General features: G+C 39.1%; 1 protein-coding gene across 7 annotated transcripts in view; it reads left to right on the top strand.

Moving 5' to 3' along the window:
* Positions 1-27,262, top strand: part of GOLGA4 (golgin A4) — a 105,139-nt gene that overhangs the window by 64,185 nt on the left and 13,692 nt on the right. For all 7 annotated transcript variants that reach the window (XR_007479676.1, XR_007479675.1, XR_007479674.1 and 4 more), the window contains 10 exons: positions 2,436-2,564; positions 5,096-5,251; positions 6,943-11,159; positions 11,714-11,835; positions 12,235-12,365; positions 18,618-18,731; positions 20,877-20,897; positions 21,077-21,145; positions 22,626-22,701; positions 25,156-25,259. Coding sequence is in view for 3 of the 7 variants with exons in the window: in XM_049715838.1 (XP_049571795.1) it covers positions 2,436-2,564; positions 5,096-5,251; positions 6,943-11,159; positions 11,714-11,835; positions 12,235-12,365; positions 18,618-18,731; positions 20,877-20,897; positions 21,077-21,145; positions 22,626-22,701; positions 25,156-25,259 (5,139 nt within the window). In the remaining 4 variants the exon portion in view is untranslated. The remainder of the gene's footprint in view (positions 1-2,435; positions 2,565-5,095; positions 5,252-6,942; positions 11,160-11,713; positions 11,836-12,234; positions 12,366-18,617; positions 18,732-20,876; positions 20,898-21,076; positions 21,146-22,625; positions 22,702-25,155; positions 25,260-27,262) is intronic.

Genomic DNA, 27,262 nt, shown 5'->3' with positions numbered 1-27,262 from the left:
GCACTTGGGCTTCAGCAGTTGTAGCACGTGGGCTCAGTAGTTGTGGCTCACGGGCTCTAGAGAGCAGGCTCAATAGTTGTGGCGCATGGGCTTAGTTGCTCCGCGGCATGTGGAATCTTCCCGGACCAGGGCTCGAACCCATGTCCCCTGCATTGGAAGGCGGATTCTTAACCACTGCGCCACCAGGGAAGTCCTGTAGTTTTAATATGCATGTCTCTTACCAGTATGACAAACATGTTTTTGTATGTTTACAGGAATTTATAGTTTTCCTTTTTGAGTCGCCCGATCAGATCCTTGATTCATTTTCCTCTTGGGCTGTTGGTCTTTTTCTGATTTGTAGAAGCTTTTTACCTATAGTAAGAATTAGCCATTGGATATAAGGTGCGTTTATCCAAATAATTTTCTCAGTTTGTTATTTGTTGTCTTTGTTTATGATTTGCTTTTGTTTTGGGTTTTTTTTTGGCCATGCAGAAAGTTTTCTTTTCCTTAAATGCTATCTGGATTTTGTTCTGCTTTAAAAACACATTCTCAGTTGAGATGAAAAATTTTTTTTTATTTTTCTCATCTAACACTTTTTTTTTTCTTTTGTATCCTTTGACCAACATCTTCCCATTTCTCCATCCCCAGACCTGATAACTTTGCCTTCCATCATACCAAGTTTTTTTTTTTTTTAATTAATTTATTTTATTTTATTTGTGTTTGGCTGTGTTGGGTCTTCATTGCTGTGCACGGGCTTTTCTCCAATTGAGGTGAACGGGGGCTACTCTTTGTTGTGGTGCACAGGCCTCTCACTATGGTGGCTTCTCTTGTTGCAGAGCATGGGCTCTAGGTGTGCAGGCTTCTGTACTTGTGGCTCACGGGCTCTAGAGCCCAGGGTCAGTAGTTGTGGTGCACGGGCTTAGTTGCTCCGCGGCATGTGGGATCTTCCCAGACCAGGGCTCGAGCCCGTGTCCCCTGCATTGGCAGGCGGATTCTTAACCACTGCGCCACCAGGGGAGCCCTCTCATCTAACACTTTTATGTTTTCATTTTTTATGGTTAAATCTTTGATCCAACTGAAATTTATTTAGTGTGAGGAGTGAGGTAGGGATCCAACTTAAATTTTTTCCAAATGACTACCTAGTAGCCTTCAAATCATTTCTTTAATAGCCCATGTTTTCCCTTCTGACATGCCATACTACCTTTATTACATACTAAATTATTGTAGTGCTATGTATGGGCCTTCTGGATTCTCTGTGCTGTTCCACTGCTTTGTCTGACTATGTGCTGGTATTACACTAATACCAGTTTTATAATATGTTTTAGTTTTATAATGTTCTACTATTTGGTAGCCTCTCCTTGTTATTCTTATTTTTCAGAAGAGATCAGCTATTCTTGCATGTTTATTTTGTCCAGTGGGCCTTCCCTCATATTGTTTTATTTGATTATATTAAATTTTTGAATTTATTTAGGGTGATTTGACATTTTTATAAGATTGAGTCCTCCTATTCAAGAAAGAACAAGGACAATACTTTTTTTTTTTTTTTGCGGTACGCGGGCCTCTCACTGTTGTGGCCTCTCCCGTCGCGGAGCACAGGCTCCGGATGCGCAGGCTCAGCGGCCATGGCTCACGGGCCCAGCCGCTCCGCGGCATGTGGGATCTTCCCGGACCGGGGCACGAACCCGTGTCCCCTGCATCGGCAGGCGGACTCTCAACCACTGCGCCACCAGGGAAGCCCAATACTTTTTTTTTTTAATAAATAAATTAATTTATTTATGGCTGTGTTGGGTCTTTGTTTCTGTGCAAGGGCTTTCTCTAGTTGTGGCAAGCGGGGGCCACTCTTCGTCGCGGTACGCGGGCCTCTCACTATCGCGGCCTCTCTTGTTGTGGAGCACAGGCTCCAGACGCGCAGGCTCAGTAGTTGTGGCTCACGGGCCTAGTTGCTCTGCGGCATGTGGGATCTTCCCAGACCAGGGCTCAAACCCGTGTCCCCTGCATTAGCAGGCAGATTCTCAACCACTGCGCCACCAGGGAAGCCCAATACTTTTTAATAAGTAGTAGTACATGCCTGGAAAGCTAGGCATAAATAGATGGGTGTAGCCACAACACCTTGACCATGGTGGAGTGCCCTTTCTGAGAGCATCCTTATTCCTCCTACTGTGCTTCCCTATCCTGATTGGTGGGGAACATCTTTGTATGATGTGGAATTGGAGCTTCAACCCCATAGGAACTGACCATTGCAGCTGCAGCTCTCTTTGTCTTAAATGAGGAGCAACACTTTATTGGTTTTTCTTTTAACTCTCAAGAGTTTGGTGACTTTTGATTTATGTGGGAAATATGTTCCAATTTTTCCTCTTAAGAAGCTATTAACTTGATTATAATGAAGTATTATTTAGTTGTAGAGTTAACATATTTTATTCTGGGTGTCTCACTTTAACTATTTGGTTGCGTTTCAGAAATCCTCAGAACAAATTGCAAAATTACAGAAGCTTCATGAAGAGGAGCTGGCCAGCAAAGAGCAGGAACTGACTAAGAAGTTTCAGACCCAAGAAAGGGAATTTCAGGAGCAAATGAAAGTAGCTCTTGTAAGTACCTATTTTGTTTTGGCCACATTATAAAGTTGTCAGCCCCTCACCCCTGCCTCCCAGCTTGAGGTCACGCTATTGGCAGCCTTAACATTTGAGTATGCAGAGAGGGTTGGCCGTAGGCAGGAATGAGGCTGTCAGAGCTTGTTAATTTAGTATTATCTGAAAATTAAATTTTCTCATCTAACAAGCTTTCATTAATCAGTTTGTTTATCATTCCTCTCACCCTGGCTGTAGGCTGTGATTAGGGAGAAGTAAAGGGGAACATAGGGTAACTGAAGCAGCGACTGCGTAACTTAGGAAGAATGTCTAAAAACTCACCAGACTGAATGTATCAGAGCTTAAGGTTCAGAGAGTTTGCCTGAATGCATTTTAAAGAAGACAAAATGAAAATGACCAAGTAGTTTTCATTTTAAGTAGAATAATTTCAGTAATTTTCAATCCATATGATGTTTAAAAAGATAAAGTAAAATGAGAAAACTGACTGAACTAACTAAAACAATAACCAGAAAAGCAAAGATAGAAAGATTTGTTGGAGTAGTATAATTTGGAAGTTTAAAGCAAAAAATTTTTTCTCTTGAACTGTGAAGTATTAATGCTGAAAATGTAGTTTACTGTTTTATATGAAGCTATTATCCATGAGATAATATGTATAATTAAAAAATACTTTTAGTATGAAAGGATGAGAAATAGTTTTTATAATTTTAATCTCCTTTTTTTTTTTTTTTTTTTTTGGCTGCATCATGTCTTAGTTGTGGCACACAGGATCTTTGTTGAGACATGCGGCCTTCTCTCTAGTTGTGCCGTGCGGGTTTTCTCTCTCTGGTTTTGGCGCGTGGGCTCCAACGCTTGTGGGCTGTGTAGTTGGCGGCACACGAGCTCTCTCGTTGTAGCGCGCGGGCTCAGTAGTTGTGGCATGCGGGCTTAGTTGCCCCCAGCATGTGGGATCTTAATTCCCCTACTAGGGATCGAACCTGAGTCCCCTGCATTGGAAGGCAGATTCTTTACTACTGGACCACCAGGGAAGTCCCTTTAATCTCCTTTCTTTTACACATTTTTTTTTTCACTCTCAGCTGGAACTGGGGCTCTGAGGATTTCCAGCAGCTGTGATCCTTGAACTGAGTCAGGGAGTTCTCTAATCTCTGTGGGGCCAACAGGCACATGGTTTGACAGTGCTGTTGGCTGAGGTTAGTGGTTTAGTCCGTGGTTGTGAAATGTACACCTGTACGGGTACATATTTGTATTCTTTGTTGGTCCAAAAAGGATTTAAAATTGTTTACAAGAGTACTTAAAAACTATAACACGATAGCATACATTTAAAATAGGGACAAGGAAATAAAGGAACAAAGCGAGACATTAAGGACCTAAATGAAGCTGGGAATGATGCTAAAAATTCAAGTCATAAAGACCTGTTGTGGGTTTTCATGCTGGAGTAATTGGGGGCACTGAGCCTTGAACATTGGCCTTGTTAATACTGTGTTCGGGAACTGATATATTCAGACATATTCCCACTGGCGAGCACAGGACACAGACACACGTAAAACACGTATGTGCACATGCTCTCACCCCTTTCCACTCCCCTTCCTACCTAGTTTCTCAGAGGAGTTAGCTTGGAGTTGAGAATCAAAATTCTTCAGACTATTAAAATTTCTTCTTTTATATTTATGGACATAGATAGAGATGCATTTAACATATAGTTTACATTAAACAATATAACATTTTTAAGTGATGTTTTTAAATTGATGTTATAGAAACTAATATTTGCTTATCAATCTACTTATAATATGGTACAAAATCTTTACTTAAGGCAATATGCTTCACCAGAGTGAAATGGACTGAAAATATTACTGTTGGCCACATGAACCCTAAGCAATAGGTATAGAGAAGTATACTTAATTGGAGTCCAAAGTCACTAAATGTCAAAAGTGCTCTCTGGAGCTTCTCTTTTCAGAACAGTAAACAGTATTAATATGAATGCTGATGTATACTAAGGACAGTCAAAGAAGAAGCTTGTCAGGGCCAGACCATCTGAAGAGATATATAGGCTTTTATAAGTATTTCCTTGATCTAATCCATATATTCACATGTAATCTTCTAATTTTGATTTGCTTTTCTGTGTGGGGTTCCCTATTATAGTGAGGTATTTCTCATAAATCATATAAATTTCTCAGCCTAGAGTTGAAATACCAAACTGGCATGCAGAGAACAGGTAGTAACAATTGTGTGACCCTGCACATTCAGTGATACTTTGCAAAACATTTTAAGTAGTGAAAAAATAGCAGACGTAGTAGGGGTTACTGGAACAAAATTTTTCATATCAATAGTGATTGTGGCAAAGATTGGCCAGATCACACGGAAAAAGCCACAGTGCCTTATTTCTGCAGACCAGGGTGTGGGAAGAGAGGTAATGATACTGCCTACCTCGCAGGGCTGGTGTGAGGATCAAATGAAATGAATGATTCCTGTGGCAGTGCTTTGGGAATGCTGAAGATCTACGTGAGTCTAAGGTGGTGTTACTGTTTTTGGCACAGGAAAAAAGTCAGTCTGAATATTTGAAGATCACTCAAGAAAAAGAAGAGCAAGAATCTTTGGCCTTGGAAGAGTTAGAGCTGCAGAAGAAGGCAATCCTCACAGAGAGCGAAAACAAACTTTGGGACCTTCAGCAAGAAGCAGAGACTTACAGAACTGTAAGTTTAAATACTCTTCAGGTTCCACAGCTGTGGAACTGCTTGTATAGGAAAACTGTTGTTATCTCTGCAGTCAATATAAGGTTGTAGAGAAGCTTTTGTTTTAGATTTACATATACATGCACTCCATTCATTATTAGGTAGTAAGAGCTGTTCATGGGAGTGGTTTTGATGTCTGCTACATGGTGCTCCTGACCTGCCTTTAGCTGGCTGTATTTCTGTCAGCCACTTGCTCTGATTCTTTGCCCTCAGGCTGTGCAGCATCTTAGCTCCACTGCTTACTCACCTTTCATCTTTAGGAAGTGGCCTCATTTTGTACGCAGCACTTGCCCTGACACCTTCCTGCCTGTTCAGCTTCATCTCGTGCCACGCCCTGGACATAATTCATTCTCTGTTTATATCACAGTTTAGTTACCCCATTGCTCTCCTTTGACATTTAACTTTTCCCCAATTTTCCCATATTATAAATAGTCCTATGGTGAGCATGTTAGTATATATATCTCCGTGTGCACATTTTAAAATCCCTCTGTCCTTCCCCTGAACAGTATATGAAATGTTCGACCTATTTTGAATAAACTGACTGATGTTATTTAGACTTTTTAGCCTTTTTGCTCTGATTTAGACAGTGACACAGTCACACTTCTTACCCCAATTTCTATAAGGGATTTGTTTTTTTGGTTTTTTTTTTTGTGGTACATGGACCTTTCACCGCTGCGGCCTCTCCCGCTGTGGAGCACAGGCTCCGGACGCGCAGGCTCAGCGGCCATGGCTCACAGGCCCAGCCGCTCCGCGGCACGTGGGATCTTCCCGGACCGGGGCACGAACCCGTGTCCCCTGCATCGGAAGGTGGACTCTCAACCACTGCGCCACCAGGGAAGCCCTCTTACCCCTATTTCTAAACTGTATTTTATTTTCCCACTTCCAACATTTCTGTAAGGTGGCATGGTAGAGAGGAATGGGTACTCAGGAGGCCTAGATCTTTCACTTACTAGCTTTGTGAATTAATTATACCTTAATTTCCTTACCTGTCACCTGAAGAGATTGATATTTGGTAATTTCTTAAGACCTTTCCAGCTTTGACATTCCTTGGCTCTGCCTTACATTCCTTACAATGCCTTGACATTCCTTAGCTCTTTTCCTTTCAGTCAAGGTTGATATTTTCATGAGATAATCATTTTACTATTACTTTTTGTACATTACTTTGGTAAAATTTGTGTAAGTTCCTTCTTTTTGAAAAATATCTTCTAAGTAATAATTTTTGGGGTAAGAGCCAGATACGTTATTTTTCTTCCAGAATTAAGTTATGAAAGTAATAGAATACTATTATAGGCCTTTTAACAAAACAGAAAAAAATACTCATCTTTCTACCAGCAGTTACTATTATCTACGTTATGATTTATTTCTTTTTCACTATCCATTCAGAATTTTCTTGAAAAAACAGGTAGTTGAAATAGTTACCCAAATAGGTAGAAAGAATCTGGAATTTTGAGTTGTGTAAAAAATAGAATCTTTTCTTTGTTATATGATTCGTTTAGGAATTGAGCACAGATTCTTTGTCCTTTCTAGAGTTTGGTAAGATATGTAAAGTTGTTTATCTAAATTTTAATCTTTAAGTAGGTGTAGACATCATGTCATATATATCATTGCTAACAAATGTACTTTAATAAAAAGACATCTGTTTTCATTAACAGAGAATTCTTGAATTAGAAAGTTCTTTGGAAAAACGCTTGCAAGAGAATAAAAATCAGTCAGAAGATTTAACTGTTCATTTGGAAGCTGAAAAAAATAAGCACAATAAAGAAATTACAGTCATGGTTGAAAAACACAAGACAGAATTGGAAAGTCTGCAGCATCAGCAGGATAACCTTTGGACTGAAAAACTCCAAGTCTTAAAGCAGCAGCATCAGACTGAAATGGAAAAACTTAGAGAAAAGTATGAACAAGAAAAAGTAACACTGTTGAATGACAGAGAGGTTCTCTTTCAGGCCCACATAGAAGAGATGAATGAAAAGACTTTAGAAAAGCTTGATGTGAAGCAAACAGAATTGGAATCACTATCGTCTGAACTGTCAGAAGTATTAAAAGCCCGTGACAAGCTAGAAGAAGAACTTTCTGTACTAAAGGATCAAGCAGATAGAGTGAAGCGGGAATTAGAGGCCAAGCTGGATGAACAGAAAAGTCATCACCAGCAACAGGTTGACAGCATCATTAAAGAACAAGAGATGTCTATCCAGAGAACTGAGAAGGCATTAAAAGATGAAATTAACCAACTTGGGCTTCTTCTGAAAGGAAAGGACAAGCATTTAAAAGAGCATCAGGCTCATGTGGAGAATTTAGAGGCAGATGTTAAAAGGTCTGAAGGGGAACTCCAGCAGGCGTCTGCTAAGCTGGAGCTCTTTCAGTCACTGCAGAGCACCTTGCATGAGCAGGTAGAAACATATGAGGAGCAGTTGGCCCAGTTGCAGCAGAAGTTGTTGGATTTGGAAACAGAAAGAATTCTTCTTACCAAACAGTTAGCTGAAGTTGTCACTCAAAAGAAAGATGTTTGTGCTGAGTTAGATGCTCACAAAATCAAGGTACAGGACTTAATGCAGCAAGTTGAAAAACAGAATAGTGAAATGGAAGAAAAAGTAAAATCTTTAACCCAACACTATGAGTCCCAACTTAAAGATAATATAGAGCAGGAACAAACAAAGCAACTCTTAATGGAAAAGGAAAATGTAATTTTACAAATGAGAGAAGGACAGAGCAAAGAAATTGAAATACTCAAACAGAAATTATCAGCCAAGGAGGACAGTATTCGTGTTTTGCAAGAGGAGTATGAAACCAAATTTAAAAGTCAAGAGAAAAAGATAGAAAAAATTAAGCAGAAAGCAAAGGAGATGCAAGAAACGTTAAAGAAGAAACTGTTGGATCAGGAAGCCAAACTTAAGAAAGAGCTCGAAAATACTGCTCTGGAGCTCAGTCAGAAAGAAAAACAGTTCAATGCCAAAATTTTGGAAATGGCACAGGCTAACTCAGCTGGAATCAATGATGCAGTGTCAAGATTGGAGACAAACCAAAAGGAGCAAATAGAAAGTCTTACTGAGGTGCACAGGAGAGAACTCAATGATGTCATAGCAGTCTGGGAGCAGAAACTTAACCAGCGAGCTGAAGAACTTCAGGAAAAACATGAAATCCAGTTACAGGAAAAAGAACAAGAGGTAGCAGAACTGAAGCAAAAGATCCTCATATTTGGGTGTGAAAAAGAAGAGATGAACAAGGAAATGGCATGGCTGAAGGAAGAGGGTGCTAAGCAGGATACAGTGTTGAAGGAGTTACAGGAACAGTTAAACCAGAAGGCTGCTCACATGGTTTCTGCCTCACAGAATGAAGCTAAACTGAAAGCTGAACTTGAAAAGCTGGAGGTTGACCTGAATCACTCTCAGAAGGAAAATACTTTTCTTCAAGAGCATGTAGTTGAACTGAAGATGCTGGCAGAAAAAGATAAGCTTAAGGTCTCTGAGTTGACTGAGAAGCTGAAAACCACAGATGAAGAATTCCAGAGTTTGAAATCTTCACATGACAGAAATAAGAAAAGCCTAGAAGACAAAAGCTTAGAATTCAAAAAACTGTCCGAAGAGCTAGCAGTTCAGCTGGACATTTACTCCAAGAAAGCGGAAGCCTTATTACAAGCTAAAACAAGTGAGCTCATCAACATTGGTAGCAGTAAAATTAATGCCGTTCTCTCTAGGGTCTCCCATTGTCAACACCACACAACTAAAGTTAAGGAGGCACTACTAAGTAAAACTTGCAAAGTTTCTGAATTAGAAGCACAACTGAGACAGCTAACAGCAGAGCAGTACACACTAAATAGTTCTTTACAACATGCTGCACATCAGTTGGAAGAAAAAGAAAGTCAGATTAAGAGCATGAAGGCCGATATTGAAGGTCTTGTGACAGAAAAAGAAGCCTTACAGAAGGAAGGAGGAAATCAGCAACAGGCTGCCTCAGAAAAGGAGTCTTGCATCACTCAGTTGAAGAAGGAGTTATCAGAAAACATCAACGCTGTCACTTCGATGAAAGAAGAGCTTAAAGAAAAAAAAGCTGAGATCAGTAGTCTTAGTAAACAGCTAACTGATATGAGTGCTCAACTTCAGAACAGCATCAGCCTAACTGAAAACGAAGCAGCCATTTCATCACTAAGTAAGCAACATGATGAAGCGCAACAGGAATTGCTGGATCAGGTGCGAGATTTATCTTTGAAAGTTGAAACTCTGAGTAAGGAGAAAACTTCTGCTCTTGAACAGGCCAACAAATTCTCAGAGTGGAAGAAGAAAGCACAGTCAAGATTTACACAATATCAAAATACTAGTAAAGAATTGCAGATGCAGCTTGAGTTAAAAACAAAGGAAACCAGTGAAAAGGATGAGCAGATAACTTTATTGAAGGAGGACCTTGATCAGCAAAAGAAGAGATTTGAATATTTAAAGGGAGAAGTGGAAGATAAGAAGAGCAAGATGGAGAAAAAGGAACGTAATTTACAGACTGAGTTAAAAACTCAAACAGCAAGAATTTTGGAATTAGAGGAGCATGTTACTCAGAAAACAATTGAAATTGGGTCCTTAAATGAAGTTCTTAAAAATTACAATCAACAAAAGGATATCGAACGGAAAGAAATGATTCAGAAACTTCAACACATTCAAGAGTTAGGAGAAGAAAAGGACAACAGGGTTAAAGAGGCTGAAGAAAAAGTCTTAAGCCTTGAAAAGCAAGCATCTTCCATGAAATCTGAACTTGAATCTACGAAGAAAGAATTGGAACATATGAATTCAATTGTGAAAAGCAAAGAAGAGGAGTTAAAGGCATTGGAAGATAGACTTGAGTTAGAAAGTGCTGCAAAATTAGGGGAACTGAAGAAAAAAGCTGAACAAAAAATTGCTGCCATCAAGAAGCAGTTGTTATCTCAAATGGAAGAGAAAGAACAGCAGTATAGAAGAGACAGAGAAAGCCATCTGAGTGAACTAAATACAAAATTGCAGGAAAGAGAGAAAGAAATTCATGTCTTGGAAGAAAAACTTAAGTCGGTGGGAAGTTCACCACAATCAGAAACATCAGTTGCCCCCAGATCGGCAGAAAATGAGGCAACATGTACTGAGCAAGAAGAAGCAGAATCCCAAGACTGTGTGCAGAAGGCATGTGAAGAAAAAATCCGTGTTTTACAAAGAAATTTAATTGAAAAGGAAAAGCTATTGCAGAGGCTAGAGCAGGAAAAAGAAGGCACAATTTCTTCTCATTCTGAAATGCAGTGCAAATACCAGGAGCTCTTAATAAAGATAGAACAGGCTGAAGCAAAGCAACACGAGGATCAAGTGATGATAAAGCATCTTCAAGAAGAACTTGAAGAAAAAACCAAATACTCCTTGTTAGTATCCCATCGTGTGGAAGAAGAGGGAGGTAAAAATAACATAGGGGCAAAGCAGAACTTGGAGAATGTGGTTGATGGTGTCCAGAAAGCCCTCCAGGAGAAGGATTTGATCTGTCAGATCTTGGAGCAAAAGATAAAAGAGCTGGATTCCTGCTTACTGAGAGAGAGGGAAGGACATAGAGTTGAAATTGAAGCATTGACCTCAAAACTTGAAAGATTACAGGCTCTACAACAACAGATGGATGGAAAAAGTAAACCCATGGAAGAAAGTGCTGAAGAAAAGTCCAAATCTCATGTGGTCCAACCCAGCTTGCTTAGTAACACGGAGGCTGAGCACAATGACCTGGAGTTTAAATTGGCAGGGACGGAGCAGGAGAAGCAGAAGCTGAGCCAGGAGGTGGTTAAACTGCAGAAAGATCTTCGAATGTTGCGGAAGGAACATCAGCAAGAACTGGATATCATAAAGAAAGAGTATGAACAAGAAATGGAAGAGAAAATCAAGTAAGTTTTTTTCAGTATGAATATTTTTAAGGCAATCCTCTTTAATGAAATCTCTTTTTTGTGTCTAATACAGTTAAGTTTCACAACCTAAATTTGTTAGTATCGAACATAAATATAATAAGTTAAATACCAAAGAGAACTAAAAACAATTTAAGGCAAGAGGCAGTGTTATTCCATGTCAGTTTAAGGGGAAAAAACCCTTTTCTTGCCTATGAGATCATGGTTATTAGGTACATATCCCAGTAATTATTTTTAAAATCATTTTTATATTTTTATTATATAGATGTGTATGGTGAAGAATTTTAAGTCGAAAGTAAAAATTCTCAAATCATCAGGACCATTCCCTAGAGTTAATCATAGTTTACTTACCCTTCCAGAAGTTTTCTGTGCCTGGAGACGCACACGCACACGCACATGCATGTGGATGCACACTCCCTTAAAAATGGTTGATATTGCTGAGGTCATACTATATACACTGTCGTGAAGACCAGGTAACTCTTTACAGCTTGTTTGTTGTATGACAGCAGTTAGCTCTTCATATTTTTGGTACTCAGACAGGAGCAGGAAGATCTTGAGTTGAAGCACAATTCCACACTAAAACAGCTGGTGAGGGAGTTTCATACACAGCTGGCACAAAAGGAACAGGAGCTGGAACTGACCATAAAAGAGACCATTGGTAAGTAAACTTTTAAATTCAATTAAAAAACAAATCAGAATCAGCAGAGACTATTTATAATTTAAGTTTATTCTTTTCACACTGTGCTAAGTGCTTAAAGTAATTATAAACTGGAGAAAAAAATGATTCTTGCCCAAGAAAGTTCTCTGATGGGAAACTGCTGCCTGAAAGTGGCTTGCCTGTCAGAGGGGAGGAGCAGGTGGAAGAACCTGAAAGCATTACCTGATTAATTACCTAACGAAGACACTTCTGCTCCGTGAGAAGGGTACATTTGGTCAATTTGATCAATTGATTTTAATCAAATTTAATTTGGAACAAGGGTTCTTACATAAATTGGGGTACAGATACTAATTCTTACCTAATATGTTTTCTTGTATGTGTCCATTTTTTATTTATTAGATAAAGCCCAGGAAGTGGAGGCTGAACTTTTGGAAAGCCATCAAGAGGAGACAAATCAGTTATATAAAAAAATTGTAGAGAAAGAAGATGATCTAAAAAGAACAGCCAAAAGATATGAAGAAATCCTTGATGTACCTTATTTTCTCTCTTGAAAATTAACTGTAATAGATTTCATGGTAGTGCTAAAGAAGATAGGCTGTCAGATTTCCTGTTTTTTATAGTGTAGAAGGTTTTTTTGTGGGGGGGGAGTCAATATTATTCAAATTAGTATTTCTCTACTGTTTGCAGATTTATAAGGAGTCTAATTGATTTCTGCTAGGATTGTAATTTTCTGATCAGTTTCTGCTAACCAGGCATATAGGCCACTTGAAGCAACAGTGAGTTAGTAAGGGGAAGAATGGATTCTCTTCTATGTCTTTCTCCCAAATTCAGACCAAATTGTGAGAGCACCAGACTAAGAACTGAGAGCTTGTGCTTGGGACAGGTAGTGTATGTATGAGCTTTAGCTGGGAACTTTCCAGGAGGGCCAGTTAACTGTATTTAATCCCTACCCAATTTGCATAGGTTTTGTTGCTCTCAAGGGAGAAAAAAAAGATAGAAAAAAAAAAAAAAAGGAATACATCAGCCAAATCTTTTATATGTAGTTTGGAGGCTAAATTCAGTGTACTTATTCTTCTAGTGGTGGATTAGTATTGTCATTTTTGTGTATGAAGATAAGCCATGAATGCTAGTGAGTATTTGGACTGCAGAACATTTTTGAATGTAAAGCAGTGTAAATTATTCTTTGCTGGATTGCAGATTCTTTTTTTTTTTTTAAATATATTTATTTATTTATTTTTGGCTGAGTTGGGTCTTCGTTGCTGCACGCAGGCTTTCTCTAGTTGCGGCGAGCAGGGGCTACTCTTCATTGCAGTGTGCAGGCTTCTCATTGCGGTGGCTTCTCTTGTTGCAGAGCACGGGCTCTAGGCGCTTGGGCTTCAGTAGTTGTGGCTTGTGGGCTCTAGAGCTCAGGCTCAGTAGTTGTGGCGCATGGGCTTAGTTGCTCCGCGGCATGTGGGATCCTCCCAGACCAGGGCTCGAACCCGTGTCCCGTGCATTGGCAGGCGGATTCTTAACCACTGCACCACCAGGGAAGCCCAGCAGATTCCTTAGTTACTACAAGCCTTATTTCACTATGTGCTAAAAACCATTTGATGATTAGGAATGCATAAATTAGAGAATCATGCCTCAGCTGACTATGGCAGCAGTAGAACTCTGAGCCAGGAACAGATTCTAGTAGTAATTATTTTATTTTTTAAAGTTTTATTTATTTTTGGCTGCACTGGGTCTTTGTTGCTGTGTGCAGGCTTCCTCTAGTTACGGTGAGCAGGGGCTACTCTTCGTTGTGGTGCGTGGGCTACTCTTCATTGCGGTGCATGGGCTATTCTTCGTTGCAGTGCATGGGCTTCTCATTGTGGTGGCTTCTCCTGTGGCAGAGCACAGGTTCTAGGTGCGGGGGCTTCAGTAGTTGTGGCGTGCAGGCTCTAGAGCACAGGCTCAGTAGTTGTGGCACACGGATTTAGTTGCTCCGTGGCATGTGGGATCTTCCTGGACCAGGGCTTGAACCCATGTCCCCTGCATTGGCAGGCGGATTCTTAACCACTGCAACACCAGGGGAGTCCCAATTATTGTAAATGTATTTGAAAAAGCTGAAATTACCTGATGCATGAATATAAATGTTACCTTCGTGTAATTTTTGAGCTTTAGACCTCACTGTGAAAGAAAATTTGAATGATTTCACATTTTCCTATACTTACCTAGGGTATATTATGTGAAGCTTTAAAAATTACTGTTGTTTCTTGAATGCTTAGAGAATGTTGGGATTGGAAGATACATTACAGTTAGTTTAGGTTCATCTTCTATTTTTGTGTTTTTTTGTGTGTGGCAGAAGCAGGAGAGTGAGTTCAGCATAGTCAAATGATTTCCCTAAAACTACACATGGCAAGTGGTAGAGCACTGATTCTTCATTAGCTTCATATATTTTATAAAGGCTTCTCCCTAACGAAAGAACTTGGATAGTTAAGTCAGGGCGCTTCATTCGCAGGGGATAAACTGTGTCACGGCTGTAGTGTTCCCTTTTGTGAACTACTTCTGTCTCTGATTGTGTGTGTATGGGGGTGTGGAGGTAGCACACAGTACACTTTCCAAGGTCACAACAAGCCTCTGTAGGTGGAGGGGTGAGTGAACAGGGAGACAGGTAGCAGTTAATCTCTGGTATCATTCCTCCTGGAAGATCTGCTGTTTATTAGAAAATAAATGGTCTTCCCAGCTTCAGGCTTGGAGTAAGTAGAGCAAGTGGGCAGGAAGTGGAGGGTGGGCCAGAGGACTCAGGTGGACTCTTCCCCAGGCCCCTTCCTGCGCCTTAGACCAGCACTGCCCATTAGAAATACAATGCAAGCCACAAACGGGATTTAAAATTTTCTGGTATTCACATTAAAAAAAAAAAAAGAAAGAATCAGCTGACTTTAATTCTGGTAATAATGTTAGCTGACCCATTATATCCAAGACATTATCATTGCAAGATGTAGTCAATATAAAAATGATATATGTATTAATTCTCTGAGATTCAGTGTGCTTCCACGTTGGCAGCCTGTCTCAGTTTGGATTAGTCACATTTCAAGTGCTTATAGCCAGAGTACAGGGTGGCCAGTGATTAAATCGGCAGTCCCCATCCAAATACATACTCTGTCTTGAAGAGTTTTTTTTAAAACAGCATATATTGCTAAAAGTGGTATTACCAATTCTAGGTAAACACCATATTGCTTTGATTCTGAGACATATTCTCTTACCATTCTCCAATTTAAAGTTTTCCAGAATTGGAGTTTTATATGGATTTGTATGTATTATGTAGTACTTTTTTTTCCCTCTGAAAAAGCTGTTATCAGATTGATGATTTGTCTTAATGATGACATTGTAGAATGCTATATTTTTCTCATCCATTAAAATAATTCCATGATTTGTTAATAGCACAGTGGAGCACAGAGACATTTTCATTTTCTTGCTTTCATGGTCTTAGCTCACATTCTTACCGTTGCTTGGAGGAAACTGAGAACTTTGTCATCCTAGATTCACGCCTCCCATCTTCCTCAGCCCCTCACACATCCACATCCACACATTTTTTAGGACATGAAATCTGCTTATCTTCCCTGATTTCCTAGGCAGGGAAGTCACCTTTCTCCCTTTAATTGTGGATCTCCAGCACATTCTCCAACATGTAACAGACTCTCAGCTGTAGTGTTTCATTGACTCCCATTGCCTGTTCCTCTCCTCTTAACTCCACCGCTTCTGCCATGGTCTAGGCTGCCGTATTCCATTTGGTCTGGCCTACTGTATTAATTTCCTGCCTGGTCTCCTTGCTCTTGTTTTTTTTCCCCGTAAAGTATTCGTCTCTTCCTGTCAGAGTTATTGTCTATCTGGAAACAAAAGGGGATCATATCCCTTCCCCTGAACACCTGCAGTGGCTTCCCTTGTCCTGGTGACCCCATCCTCCGGGTCAGTCTGTGGTCTAGCTGAGCTCAGCTTTAGCTCCTTCTTCGCTGTATTTCACCTCTGCTCACGCTTTTCCTGGTGCTTCAAGAGTACATTCTCACACTTCATGAGTTAGTGCAGCTGTTGTCATCTCTTTTGGCAGTTTTCTTTAAAAGTTTTAAATTTATCTTGTATTCAGAAAAAAAACATTTGAATCAAATGTATTCCATGGTTTAAAGATCAAAATAATATTAAAAAAAGGTATACTTGGAGAATGGTCTATCATGAGAATTGCATCCAAACTTTTCTCTGTATTCTACACCCCGTTCCCCTTCTCCCTCCACAGGTAACCATTAGTTTCTTATGTAATAATATTCCTGTGTTTCCTTATGCAAACAGAAACAAAAATGAAATATATTCTTGTTTTTCCCCTGTCCTACCCCAGAGTTAGCTTTTTGAATATGCTTTTCTGCATCATATTGTTTTCACTTAGTTTTTTTGAAACCCCTTAAAATAGAATTAATTGCACCTGTCTTCCTTTGGTACTTTATTACTTCACTTACATGTTACTTTTGTCATACATACATATGTGTGTAAGAATGTATTAATGTGTCTGTCCTGTCCTCTAGACTATTAGCATCTTGTAGGCGGGGATCTTGCTGTTCATTTCTAGTCTTGAGGACCTAGCCAAGTGCTTGGCACACACTAGACACTTGGTAAAATTTTTTTTTTTTTTTTGCGGTACGTGGGCCTCTCGCTGTTGTGGCCTCTCCCGTTGCGGAGCACAGGCTCCGGACACACAGGCTCAGCGGCCATGGCTCACGTGCCCAGCCGCTCCGCAGCATGTGGGATCCTCCCAGACCGGGGCACGAACCCGTGTTTCCTGCATCGGCAGGTGGACTCTCAACTACTGCACCACCAGGGAAACCCGACACTTGGTAAATTTGAAGGAAGTGACACCTGGTAGGGCAAAGGGAGCATTCATTCGGGGAGATTGGCTTGTGACATCTGAAAGGAGTTGAGTCTCACAAGTAAGGGAGCTGACTGCCTTCGTCCCAACCTCAGAGCAGTCTCACTGGGAGGGAGTAGCTCTTACAGCTACATTAGATATAAAACTGGTTTCTTTTTGACATTTACTGTATTTTAGTGATTTGGTTTTGGCATAATAGTCTTTAAAACATAATTTCCATGTATGTGCATAAATATTGTTTAGTTTTTCTTACTGTTTTTACTTCAGAGCAAGCAGTATTGCTTTCTTTCCCCCTTCAAGAAGACAGAAAGCTTTTACAAAGGAAATTATAGAACTGTTTCTTAAATTAGAAACAACACGTCAAGGATTCTTTTCCAATTCTTAGAGGGCTTGCTTTCTATTGGTATCTCCCAGCTGCCAAAGGCAATGTCAGGCATAGCTGATTGTCATATCAGAATCTGGACCTAACTGAATAAGTAGCTGTAAGAGGTGATCCTTTCAAACAAGACTAGACCACACTGACACAGACATCCACACAGGATATGTGATGGTAGAATGAAAACAGTAAGTAAACCAGGATTGCAGGCAGTTACAGATTTACAGTAGTTTCTGATCAGTGGTGTTTTAGGGGTGGAGGCTGGGTTAGAGTGCCTTGGGCAGATGTTGAAGGAGGCTATTTACAAGATACCCCTGCTTTGCTTATGTTGAGAGAAGGGGTTCGTTCTTTTTTAGTTGGTCTAAGTTTCATGACAAGTGGTATTTAAAGTTAGATTTTCGAGGTGTCTTGTGGTTTGTTGCTTTATTTTGTGCCTTGGGGCCTGTTTTTGTTTTTGAGAATGATGTTTCTTGGTTCTTAAATCAGATAGCTGCTTGTGGCTGTTTTCCTGTTTAGTCTCTTACTCAGCAAGCACTTGTCCTGTCTTCATTACTCAAATCTGATCAATATTCCAATGTCAAATATTCTTTTAGCACAGAGGTTGTGCTAAAAGGTTATTGCAAGATTTATAAGAGCAAGGAGAGGTCTGGACTGCTTTGTACAGCAAACGATGGCAATTATCAAGACAAATGAAAAAATTTAAGGGTGGGCAACAGCCTTTTACCAGGGCAGTCAGAACAGAAGAGAGAATGATTTGTATGCCAAATTTTATAAAAAGGATTTTTGAACCAGTAAATCATGTATTACTTTTGCAGCCTTGTCTGTTTTCTGCAAAGTTCAGGGCAAATGGATACATTACGTTAGTTACCAATACATTGGACAGTAATTTTTTTTCAAAAATAGATTTTAGTTGAACATTTTACTCCAGAGAACTGCTGGTATGGTTTGCAGGCAGATGTGAAGGGAACGTACAGGTTTGCTAACTAGGGCAAAGAACCATCTTGATTTGTGCAGCCCTTCCCAAGGGGCTGAGAAAAAACCTCCACGACTTCTTGTGATCAGTAAGTTGCCAGCTGGTTGAGCAGTGCTGTGCATAAAGCTAGTTTATATTGGATATTTTCTAGAAATCAAATCCTAGTGTAGAAAAGGCCAAAGTCTTAAAACAGAGATTCTGTTTTACAGTTCTGTCACAACGCTGTTATACACCTAAGTGTTGCTTAAACCTTGGAACCCTAGTTTAAGGGGAAAGAAACAGCTTGATGAGCTTTGTGGGGTGGGGGCAGGAGGACTGAGGGTGGGAAAAGTCATCCTAGGAAGAGTGAGCAGCTTTTAAAAGGGCTTGGAGTTAAAAGTGGGGCGTGAAGGAAGGTGTTTAGAGCACAGTAATGAATTACAGTAAAAACAGTGGTTTGTGTTTCCAAAAATGTGTAGGTGTTGGTTTCTCCTACAAAGGTAGTTTTCTCTAGATCATGTTGCCTCTTTACTGCATTCTTTTTGATATGTTTGTTAATATTTTTATTTATTCTAAAGGCTCGTGAAGAAGAAATGACTGCAAAAGTAATAGATCTACAGACTCAACTTGAGGAGCTGCAGAAGAAATACCAGCAAAGGCTAGAGCAGGAGGAGAACCCTGGCAATGATAAAGTGAGGGGAATTGGACTTGGCTCCATACGTTCTTTGAAAACATTGTCGTTTTCACTGGCTCGCCTACTAACATACCTACCTACCTCATCTAATCCTAACAAAAGACTTTCAAGAGGGAGATTCCTGCCTCTCTTTTATAGACAGTGAAACTGAGGTTCAAAGAGGTTAAATAAAATGTTGAAGCTCACACAATAAATATTCTATTGGGAATATAAAACCAATCTTCCAGACTTCAGAGCCTAGGGTGTTTCTGTGATACCTGTGCTTCTCAGTCTTTCCTGTGGAAAGAACAGCAGAGGAGAGTTAACCTCATAGCCCTGGGGCAGAGCCAAAAATGGTCCATAGAAAGTATGATAATTTTAGATTTTTATATTTTGTGCTAAGAATTCATATAAATTTTACATTCTCTATAACAGCAGTCCCCAACCTTTTTGGCACCAGGGACTGGTTTTGTGGAAGACAATTTTTCCACGGACCAGGGGGTGGGGTGGGGGGAGGATGGTTCAGGCGGTAACGTGAGCAATGGGGAGCGGCAGATGAAGCTTTGCTTGCTCACCTCCTGCTGTGAGGCCTGGTTCCTAAGAGGCTGTGGACCGCTCCACGGCCTGGGGGTTGGGGACCCCTGCTCTATAATATATCTTTATTTGTAGTTACATAAAAATGTTTTTAGTTGTATACCTTTGAGAAAAACGATGTCTCCTTTTCTCCTTTGTTAACAGACCAGTTGTAGATGCAATGGGATTATTTTGGAAAATTGCGCTGAATTCAAAGAGATCTGGCACTCCATATCCAGGCTTTTTTTTTTCTTTCTTTCTTTTTTTAATAATCCCAATCTTTAAGTAAAACTGATGCTATGAAAGGCCATGTTTACCTTGTGGCTTCCTGTCCTGCTGGGCACCCCAACAAGTGCACACCCGCAGGGCTTGTGGGCCCCCATTCAAGAATCCGGGCAGTGTACCGTTGTACATCTAAAATGTTCTCACTCATTCCAGTATGGTCTTCATAGCTCTGTCATAAGGGTCTTGGGAAAGGTGGACACATTCATGGCTTCATCCTTTAGTTATAGAGGATTCATTACAGAAGTCAGTGACCAGAAAGCAATTTTATAGACAACCAATTACATGGATCACTTTTCCAAAATGGAGAGAAGAGGACTTTATAAAAGGCTTTGCTATGCTGTGCTGCTTGGTACATATATCTTGATTATTAGCAACGACCAAAGCTGAGTTGACTCTTTCTCTCTTTCTTTACTAGCTACTAAGTTAGTTCTATTATTTTAGGTGGTTTTTTTTGCCATTTGGTCACAATATGAATATACTTGGTGCTATTAAATGTTGCCTCCTATGAGCCAAATAAGTGTATTCTACTCTGTAACATGTTCTTTTCCTTAGTATCAAATTATTCATGTTGCATAAAGTGGCACTGAGGCCTGTGTCAAGATGCCATAGAGTATTGAAACATTATGAAATTAATATTCAGGAGGTCTTTTGAATCCTTTACCTTGTAGCATAAGAAAGGAGAAACTATCCTTTGATTTCTACTCTAAAAAATATTTTTCTATTTTATTCTTTATGAATTTTTATTCTTTTCCTTTTTGAGCATCTTTTGGTGCTTCTGGGATATCTTGAACTACATGTCAGTGTTGAGTTCAATGAAAAATAATTTGTGATTATTGTGTAGAGTGGATTCCCAGAAATGGTCCTTTAGAATTTTCCTTAAAGGGCCCATATGCTATAAATAGATGTTAATATGTTTAATTTTTTGAAATTGCACAAATAATAGATGAATACATGCTTGTTAAAAAAAAAAGTCAGATAATACAGAAGTATATAGATAAACCCTTCCTGGTGGGTACCTCCTTTTCCCAAGTGGTAATCATTGTTAGGAGTTTGGTGGGTGACTTTCCAGTCATTTTTTTTGTGTGTTTACCTATCTTTATGTATATTTACATTTTAATAGTTTGTATAGCAACATAGACCAGGTTTAAAAGCAAATATTTAAAGTTGTCTCATCTCAAATCTAACCACTCTCTTAAGACTGTAACACTAAATTTTTGTTTCCTTGTAATTTCATATTGCTCCATTTTATTATTTCTTGTAGATTTTATTATATGCACTAATATTTTTTTTTCTTTTCCATTTTTAGGTAACAATTATGGAGCTACAGGTAAGACTAGTTTTTCATTGAATTTGAGTGAAGGTAGTCCATTTTCAGGAGCATTCTGTACTTTAGGTTAAAACATAAAGAGACTTGTTCTCAGGAGAAATTTACCAAGCAGTATAGAAATGTGTCCAGGCAATGATGAAACCCATATGCATCTCAGATCTGACTTCTTATTCTTTCAGACACAACTAGCACAGAAGACTACTCTAATCAGTGATTCAAAGTTGAAAGAGCAAGAGTTCAGAGAACAGGTACAGGTCTAATTGGTGCCTTTTATTTTGAGATGACTTCCTTGATTTCTATTAGTATGTTCTTGGAACTCATTTAGCTAGTTTTTAAAAAGGAACGGATTTAATACTCATTTATTAATTGACTTTGCAATCTTGTCTTACACAGGAAATTTTATTCTCAAACCTGAAGGTGCTAGAGCATATCTTTATAAATTTGTGATCACATATATTTAAACAAGAACATTTGCATTCATATTATCTAGTTCCAGAACATTCCATCACCCCCAAAAGGAAGCCCCATATCCATTAAGCTGTCACTCCCTATTACCTCCTCCCCCCAGCCTTTCACAACCACAAATCTGCTTTTTGTGTCTGTGGATTTACCTATTCTGAGTATTTTATATAACTAGAATCATATTAATACATGAGCTTTTTATTTTTTATTTATTTTTTTGCGGTACGCGGGCCTCTCACTGTTGTGGCCTCTTCCGTTGCGGAGCACAGGCTCCAGACGCACAGGCTCAGCGGCCATGGCTCACGGGCCTAGCCACTCTGCGGCATGTGGGATCTTCCCAGACCAGGGCACGAACCCGTGTCCCCTGCATCGGCAGGTGGACTCTCAACCACTGCGCCACCAGGGAAGCCCCAGCATGACGTTTTTAAGGTTCATCCATGTTGCAGCATATATCAGTACCTCTCCTTTTTATGGCAGAGTAATATTTCATTGTATAGGTATACCACATTTTGTTAACTCATTCATCAGTTGATGTATGTTTGAGTTGTTTCTACCTTCTGCCTATTGTGAATAGTGCTGCTAGGAACATTGTTTACAAGTTTTTGTTTGAATACCTGTTTCGTTCTTTGGGTTATGTACTCAGGAGTGGGATTGCTAGATCATATGGTAATTATATGTTTAGCTCTTTGAAGACCCATCAAACGGTTTTACATTGTGGACACCATTTTACATTCTGACCACAAAGTATAAGAATTTCAAATTCTCCACATCTTCCCCAGCAAGTGTTTTGATTATAACTATCCTAGTTGCTATGAAGTGATATCTCATTATGGTTGTAATTTGTACTTCCCTAGTGACTAATGATGTTCAGCATCTTACTATTTGTATATCTTCTTTGGAGCAATATCCTTTGCTCATTTTTAAGTTGGGTCATTTGTTTTTTGTTGTTGTTGAATTGTAAATGTACTTTATATATTCTGGATATAAGTCCCTCATTAGATATATGATTTGCAAATATTTTCTCCCATTCTGTGGGTTGTCTTTTCACTTTCTTGATAATGTCCTTTGAGGCACAAACATTTTATATGTTTTTTCTTTCGTTGTCTCTGCTTTTGGTGTCATATCTAAGAAACCATATGTATTAATTTTTTTTGGCCTATATCCTATATTCAGCATTAAGAAAATCTAGTGGCTACAGCAGTTTTTTTTTTACATATGATTTCCATATGAATCTTATGATATGATTGGAATATTTGTTATTTTTAGATTCACAATTTAGAAGATCGTTTGAAGGAATATGAAAAGAATGTTTATGCAGCAACTGTGGGGACACCTTACAAAGGTAGGAATGATCTCTCATCATGTTATCTATGGTTATCTTGTATTGGTGGACTTCTGGATGATTTTCATTTTTGTCTTTGCTAATCTCATTCTTTACAAGGAATGTATTTTACCTTTGTAATTCACCAGTAACAACTAGTTTTATGGAAAGAATGGTAGTAATCTAAAAATTAATGCATATTTGTTGTAAAAAAAAAAATGCTGCCATTTTAAGTGAAACTGCAAGTTTCCACTTCATTCTCCACTCTCCAGCTGAACCTAGTTTACAATTTACATATATTTTTCCAGACTCTTCTGTGTGTATCCAGACGTTTATGTAATCCACTATATATACCCATACAAACTCAGAGTTACATATTTTAGATGCTTCTGTTTTCTACTGTTACAATAATGCTGTAATTGCTATTTTTAAACCAGGATTTAAGGAGAAAATAATTCATAAAAATATTTATTTCAAGGTGGGGAAGGATGATTTGGAAGTATTACTCTGTTGACTTAAGTTATGTATGCCACTTACAAAGGATTCTAAAGATGAGCTTGAGTCTTTATGTAGTTGTTCCCTTGAAATAGTCATGACTTCAAATAATCTCTGAATAATCTAACAATTTCCCATTCTCAGTTTCACTGCCTCACTGCATTAAGAATAGTTTTATTTTGCTAAATGTTTTGTAAACCTTTCTGCTTTTTCATGGAAGGCACTGGGGCACGAATCTAAACCATTTCACATTCTTTTGTGTTTTTGAAAGCTCTTACTGGTTGTGAAATAACATAAGACATTATACAGTTTTTAATTAAACAAGGACTTTCTTTAGATTCTTTCCAAAACACACGTCAAAAAGAAGAGAAAACCAACTTGGGAGTTTCCTATGGCTCATTGCAGAGAAAATTCCTGCTACAAAGACTGTTTGCCATAGCTAAGTCAACATATGTGATTCTTAGCATAGAACTGCTAAATCAGTGCCCAGCCATGCATAGGGAATAGTATTGATTTTTTTTTTTTTTTTTAGTTTCAACTTAAGAATTTCATACTTAATTTTCCTTTTTTCTCAGTTTTAAATTGTAAAATGAACACATATGTGCAGTTTTTAAAATAACTGACACATATATAATACTAAGTATCAGGCACTGTTATAAAACACATTTTGTCTATCAACTCATCTAATCCTGTCAACAATCCAAGCAGTCTGTTTGAATTGGCACACTAATCTCTTTGCTATGCTTTTAGATGTTTCTTGGTGCAGAAGGCTTTTCAGATTACCTAGTATGCCATACTTGTGGAAGTGGATGCAAGTATAGACTTCACATAATGCATAATTTTGAATTTATTCAAATTAAAGTTTGTCACAGTGTGACTTCATATACCTGAACTGTATTTATTCTTTAGTTTTAGATTGAAATGGAGCTTGATTAATAGATGAACTGTAAATTATATGACAGTCTTTTTAAGATGTTGAATCAAAGTATCTGAAAACCACTATATTGGCATTATTATTTCATGCATTTTCAAGTTATTTTATCTACCTTGTGTTTCAGAACTGTTTAGAAAACTTGATTTAAACTTCAGTGCTTTCAGGTTTGGAATACTAGAAAATCTAGAATACTATTCTGAGTTACTAAACTCTTAAACAAAATAAAAATGATCATTTTAGTCATTGTAGGATATCTGAAGCCAACCACATAATATTTAGGAAAGAAATAGCAGTTCTGCGGAATCTTTGTATTCCCTAGGTCTAGTCTTTTTTTTTTTTTTTTTTTGGTGGTACGCGGGCCTCTCACTGTTGTGGCCTCTCCCGTTGAGGAGCGCAGGCTCAGCGGCCATGGCTCACGGGCCCAGCTGCTCTGCGGCATGTGGGATCTTCCTGGACCAGGGGACGAACCCGTGTCCCCTGCATCGGCAGGTGGACTCTCAACCACTGTACCACCAGGGAAGCCCATAGGTCTAGTCTTTTTAAATTGCCATGCCAGAAAGATGAAGAAGAAGTTTGAGGATGGGGGGAATGTGAGAAATAAAATTGCTATAATAATTTTTGTTTTCTCTTCCAAGGGAAAAATACCAACTGGAATGCTTAGTGTATATGTAATGTAATGCAGTACAATACTTACAATATAACACAATTAATACAAGAGTGATGCCTCTCTCTTTGTTCCTTTGATTGTCTTTTAGTTTGTCTTTTTCTAAGTAATAAGTAGCTTATCTGGGTTTTTTTTGCGGTACGCGGGCCTCTCACTGCTGCGGCCTCTCCCATGGCAGAGCACAGGCCCCGGACGTGCAGGCTCAGCGGCCATGGCTCACGGGCCCAGCCGCTCTGCCACACGTGGGATCCTCCCGGACCGGGGCACGAACCCGCGTCCCCTGCATCGGCAGGTGGACTCTCAACCACTGCGCCACCAGGGAAGCCCGCTTATCTGGTTTTGTCTTTACAGTTTGATCTGTTTTTTTTTTTTTATTTGACAGGTCGCAGTTTGTACCATACTGATGTCTCGCTCTTTGGAGAAGCTACTGAGTTTGAGTATTTGCGAAAAGTGCTTTTTGAGTATATGATGGGTCGTGAGACTAAGGTATAAATCATGTCTGGTGATTTGGCATGTGGTTTAATTTAAAAGGAAATATGTCCCATTTTTAATACACATATTGATGTTGTATGTTTACTATTAGCAGACCATACATGCTGATAGTGAGCAATAGGTAATTGTGTTATTGCTCTTTGTTTGCAAAAGTGAATTGGCAGATCTTGCTTATATTTGTTACATTTATAAAATATTAATTTAGAAAATACTGGTGGATGATGCTAAAAAATAAAAACAAAAATTTCATTAACTTAATACTTTGTGAAGCATGTGACTGTTCTTTTGACTTCAAATCTTAAAGGTAGGAGAATAGATGGAGACTATTTCATGGAGACGTGAGGATAGCGTGGCTAGTATTGGAAATGGTCCTAATTAAGAATGACTATGTAGGGATATTTAGAAATATTTTACTTTAGTCACTGTAAGAAAGTTACTCTTGCACATATGGAATATTAACCGTTTAAAAATAACCACACTGTGTAAGTAATAATGCTTGGTTAATTTGTTTTCTAGAATGTTAAATTTATTATAAGGTCCTTGAGTATAGAGTCTTGTCTTACTGTTATTTGTATCCCCAGCAGTGTTTTTAAAAGAGCCTTATATCAGACATTTTGTAAATATATCTTTAATTGAATTGATTGCATTTAGGGAAATTCATGAGCCTTTTCTCAAAGTTTTTCATTTGAAGCAATTTCTGTTTCTGATATTGTTTCAACTTTTTACCTTCATGAACTTTTACATTGTCCTTATATGTTGGCTGAGAATGGGATAATGAGTTTTCTAAGAAATTATCAGTGTTTTAATTTATGGGTCTGTGGGGGTTACTGAGTGCTAAACCAGTTCAGGAATTGATTTGGTAAATATATTTAAGACCTAAAAATTAGGACATAAAATCTCTTAAGAATGTTATGGGGACTTCCCTGGTGGCGCAGTGGTTAAGAATCCACCTGCCAATGCAAGGGACATGGGTTCGAGCCCTGGTCCGGGAAGATCCCACGTGCTGCGGAGCAACTAAGCCCGTGCGCCACAACTACTGAGCCTGTGCTCTAGAGCCCACGAGCCACAACTGCTGAGCCCATGTGCCCCAACTACCGAAGCCCACGCGCCTAGAGCCCATGCTCCGCAGCAAGAGAAGCCACCACAGTGAGAAGCCCGCGCACCACAACAAAGAGTAGCCCCCACTTGCCGCAACTAGAGAGAAGCCCGCACGCAGCAACGTAGACCCAACACAGCCAAATAAATAAATAAAATAAATTTATTTTTTAAAAAAAAGAGGTTGTTATGAATCGTAGATTCAGCTAAACACCAGGAGCTATAGGGCTAGAAGTCGTTTGAATCCTTGACACTATAGAAGTCTAATTTCACTGTATCAGATAGTTCAAATTAAAGTAATATCTAGTGTGATCCTGAACATGAATCATAGGCGGGATATATTAATTCACAGTAATTCAGTACCTTTTATTCTTAAGGACTTTTTTTTTTTTTAATTCAGAGGCTAGCTAAAACTCATTTTCTCCTTATCTTTAAAAAACAAAGCCAATGAAATGTAACTTTCTCTTACTATGTCCTGATTGGATAGCAGCCTGTATTTGAGGTGGGGTAGATAGTTTAAAGTTACCTTGTTATTGCAGGGAAGGGGGAAAAGCATTTCTTTATGAACAATAGCCTTTCAGGAACTTCAGCTACTCTGGTTTATTCGTTGAATCTAAAGCTATCATCCCAGAGTTGTTGCTAAATAAATTATTTAGTCTTTTCTCGATTTGCAAAATGAAGAGAGTGTGACTGCCTCAGCCTGTATCTTCTGGATGTTGTGAGCCTGTGTGGGGTGAGATCCCTACAGAGTTTGAGTCCTGGAGAAAGGCCCAGCCCAGCATGAGATACATTCTGGGGTGGTACCAGTTCAGCCAGGTCTCAGGGCTCTGCATTTCCTCCTAGGCTGTGACTTGGGAGACAGCTAGAAGGGACGCTCTTGAGGCATGGGCAGCCCCAGCTAA

Source organism: Orcinus orca, chromosome 10 (assembly GCF_937001465.1).
Source record: "Orcinus orca chromosome 10, mOrcOrc1.1, whole genome shotgun sequence".
In the NCBI taxonomy this organism is placed as follows: domain Eukaryota; kingdom Metazoa; phylum Chordata; class Mammalia; order Artiodactyla; family Delphinidae; genus Orcinus; species Orcinus orca.
This window is presented reverse-complemented; position numbering and strand designations above follow the sequence as displayed.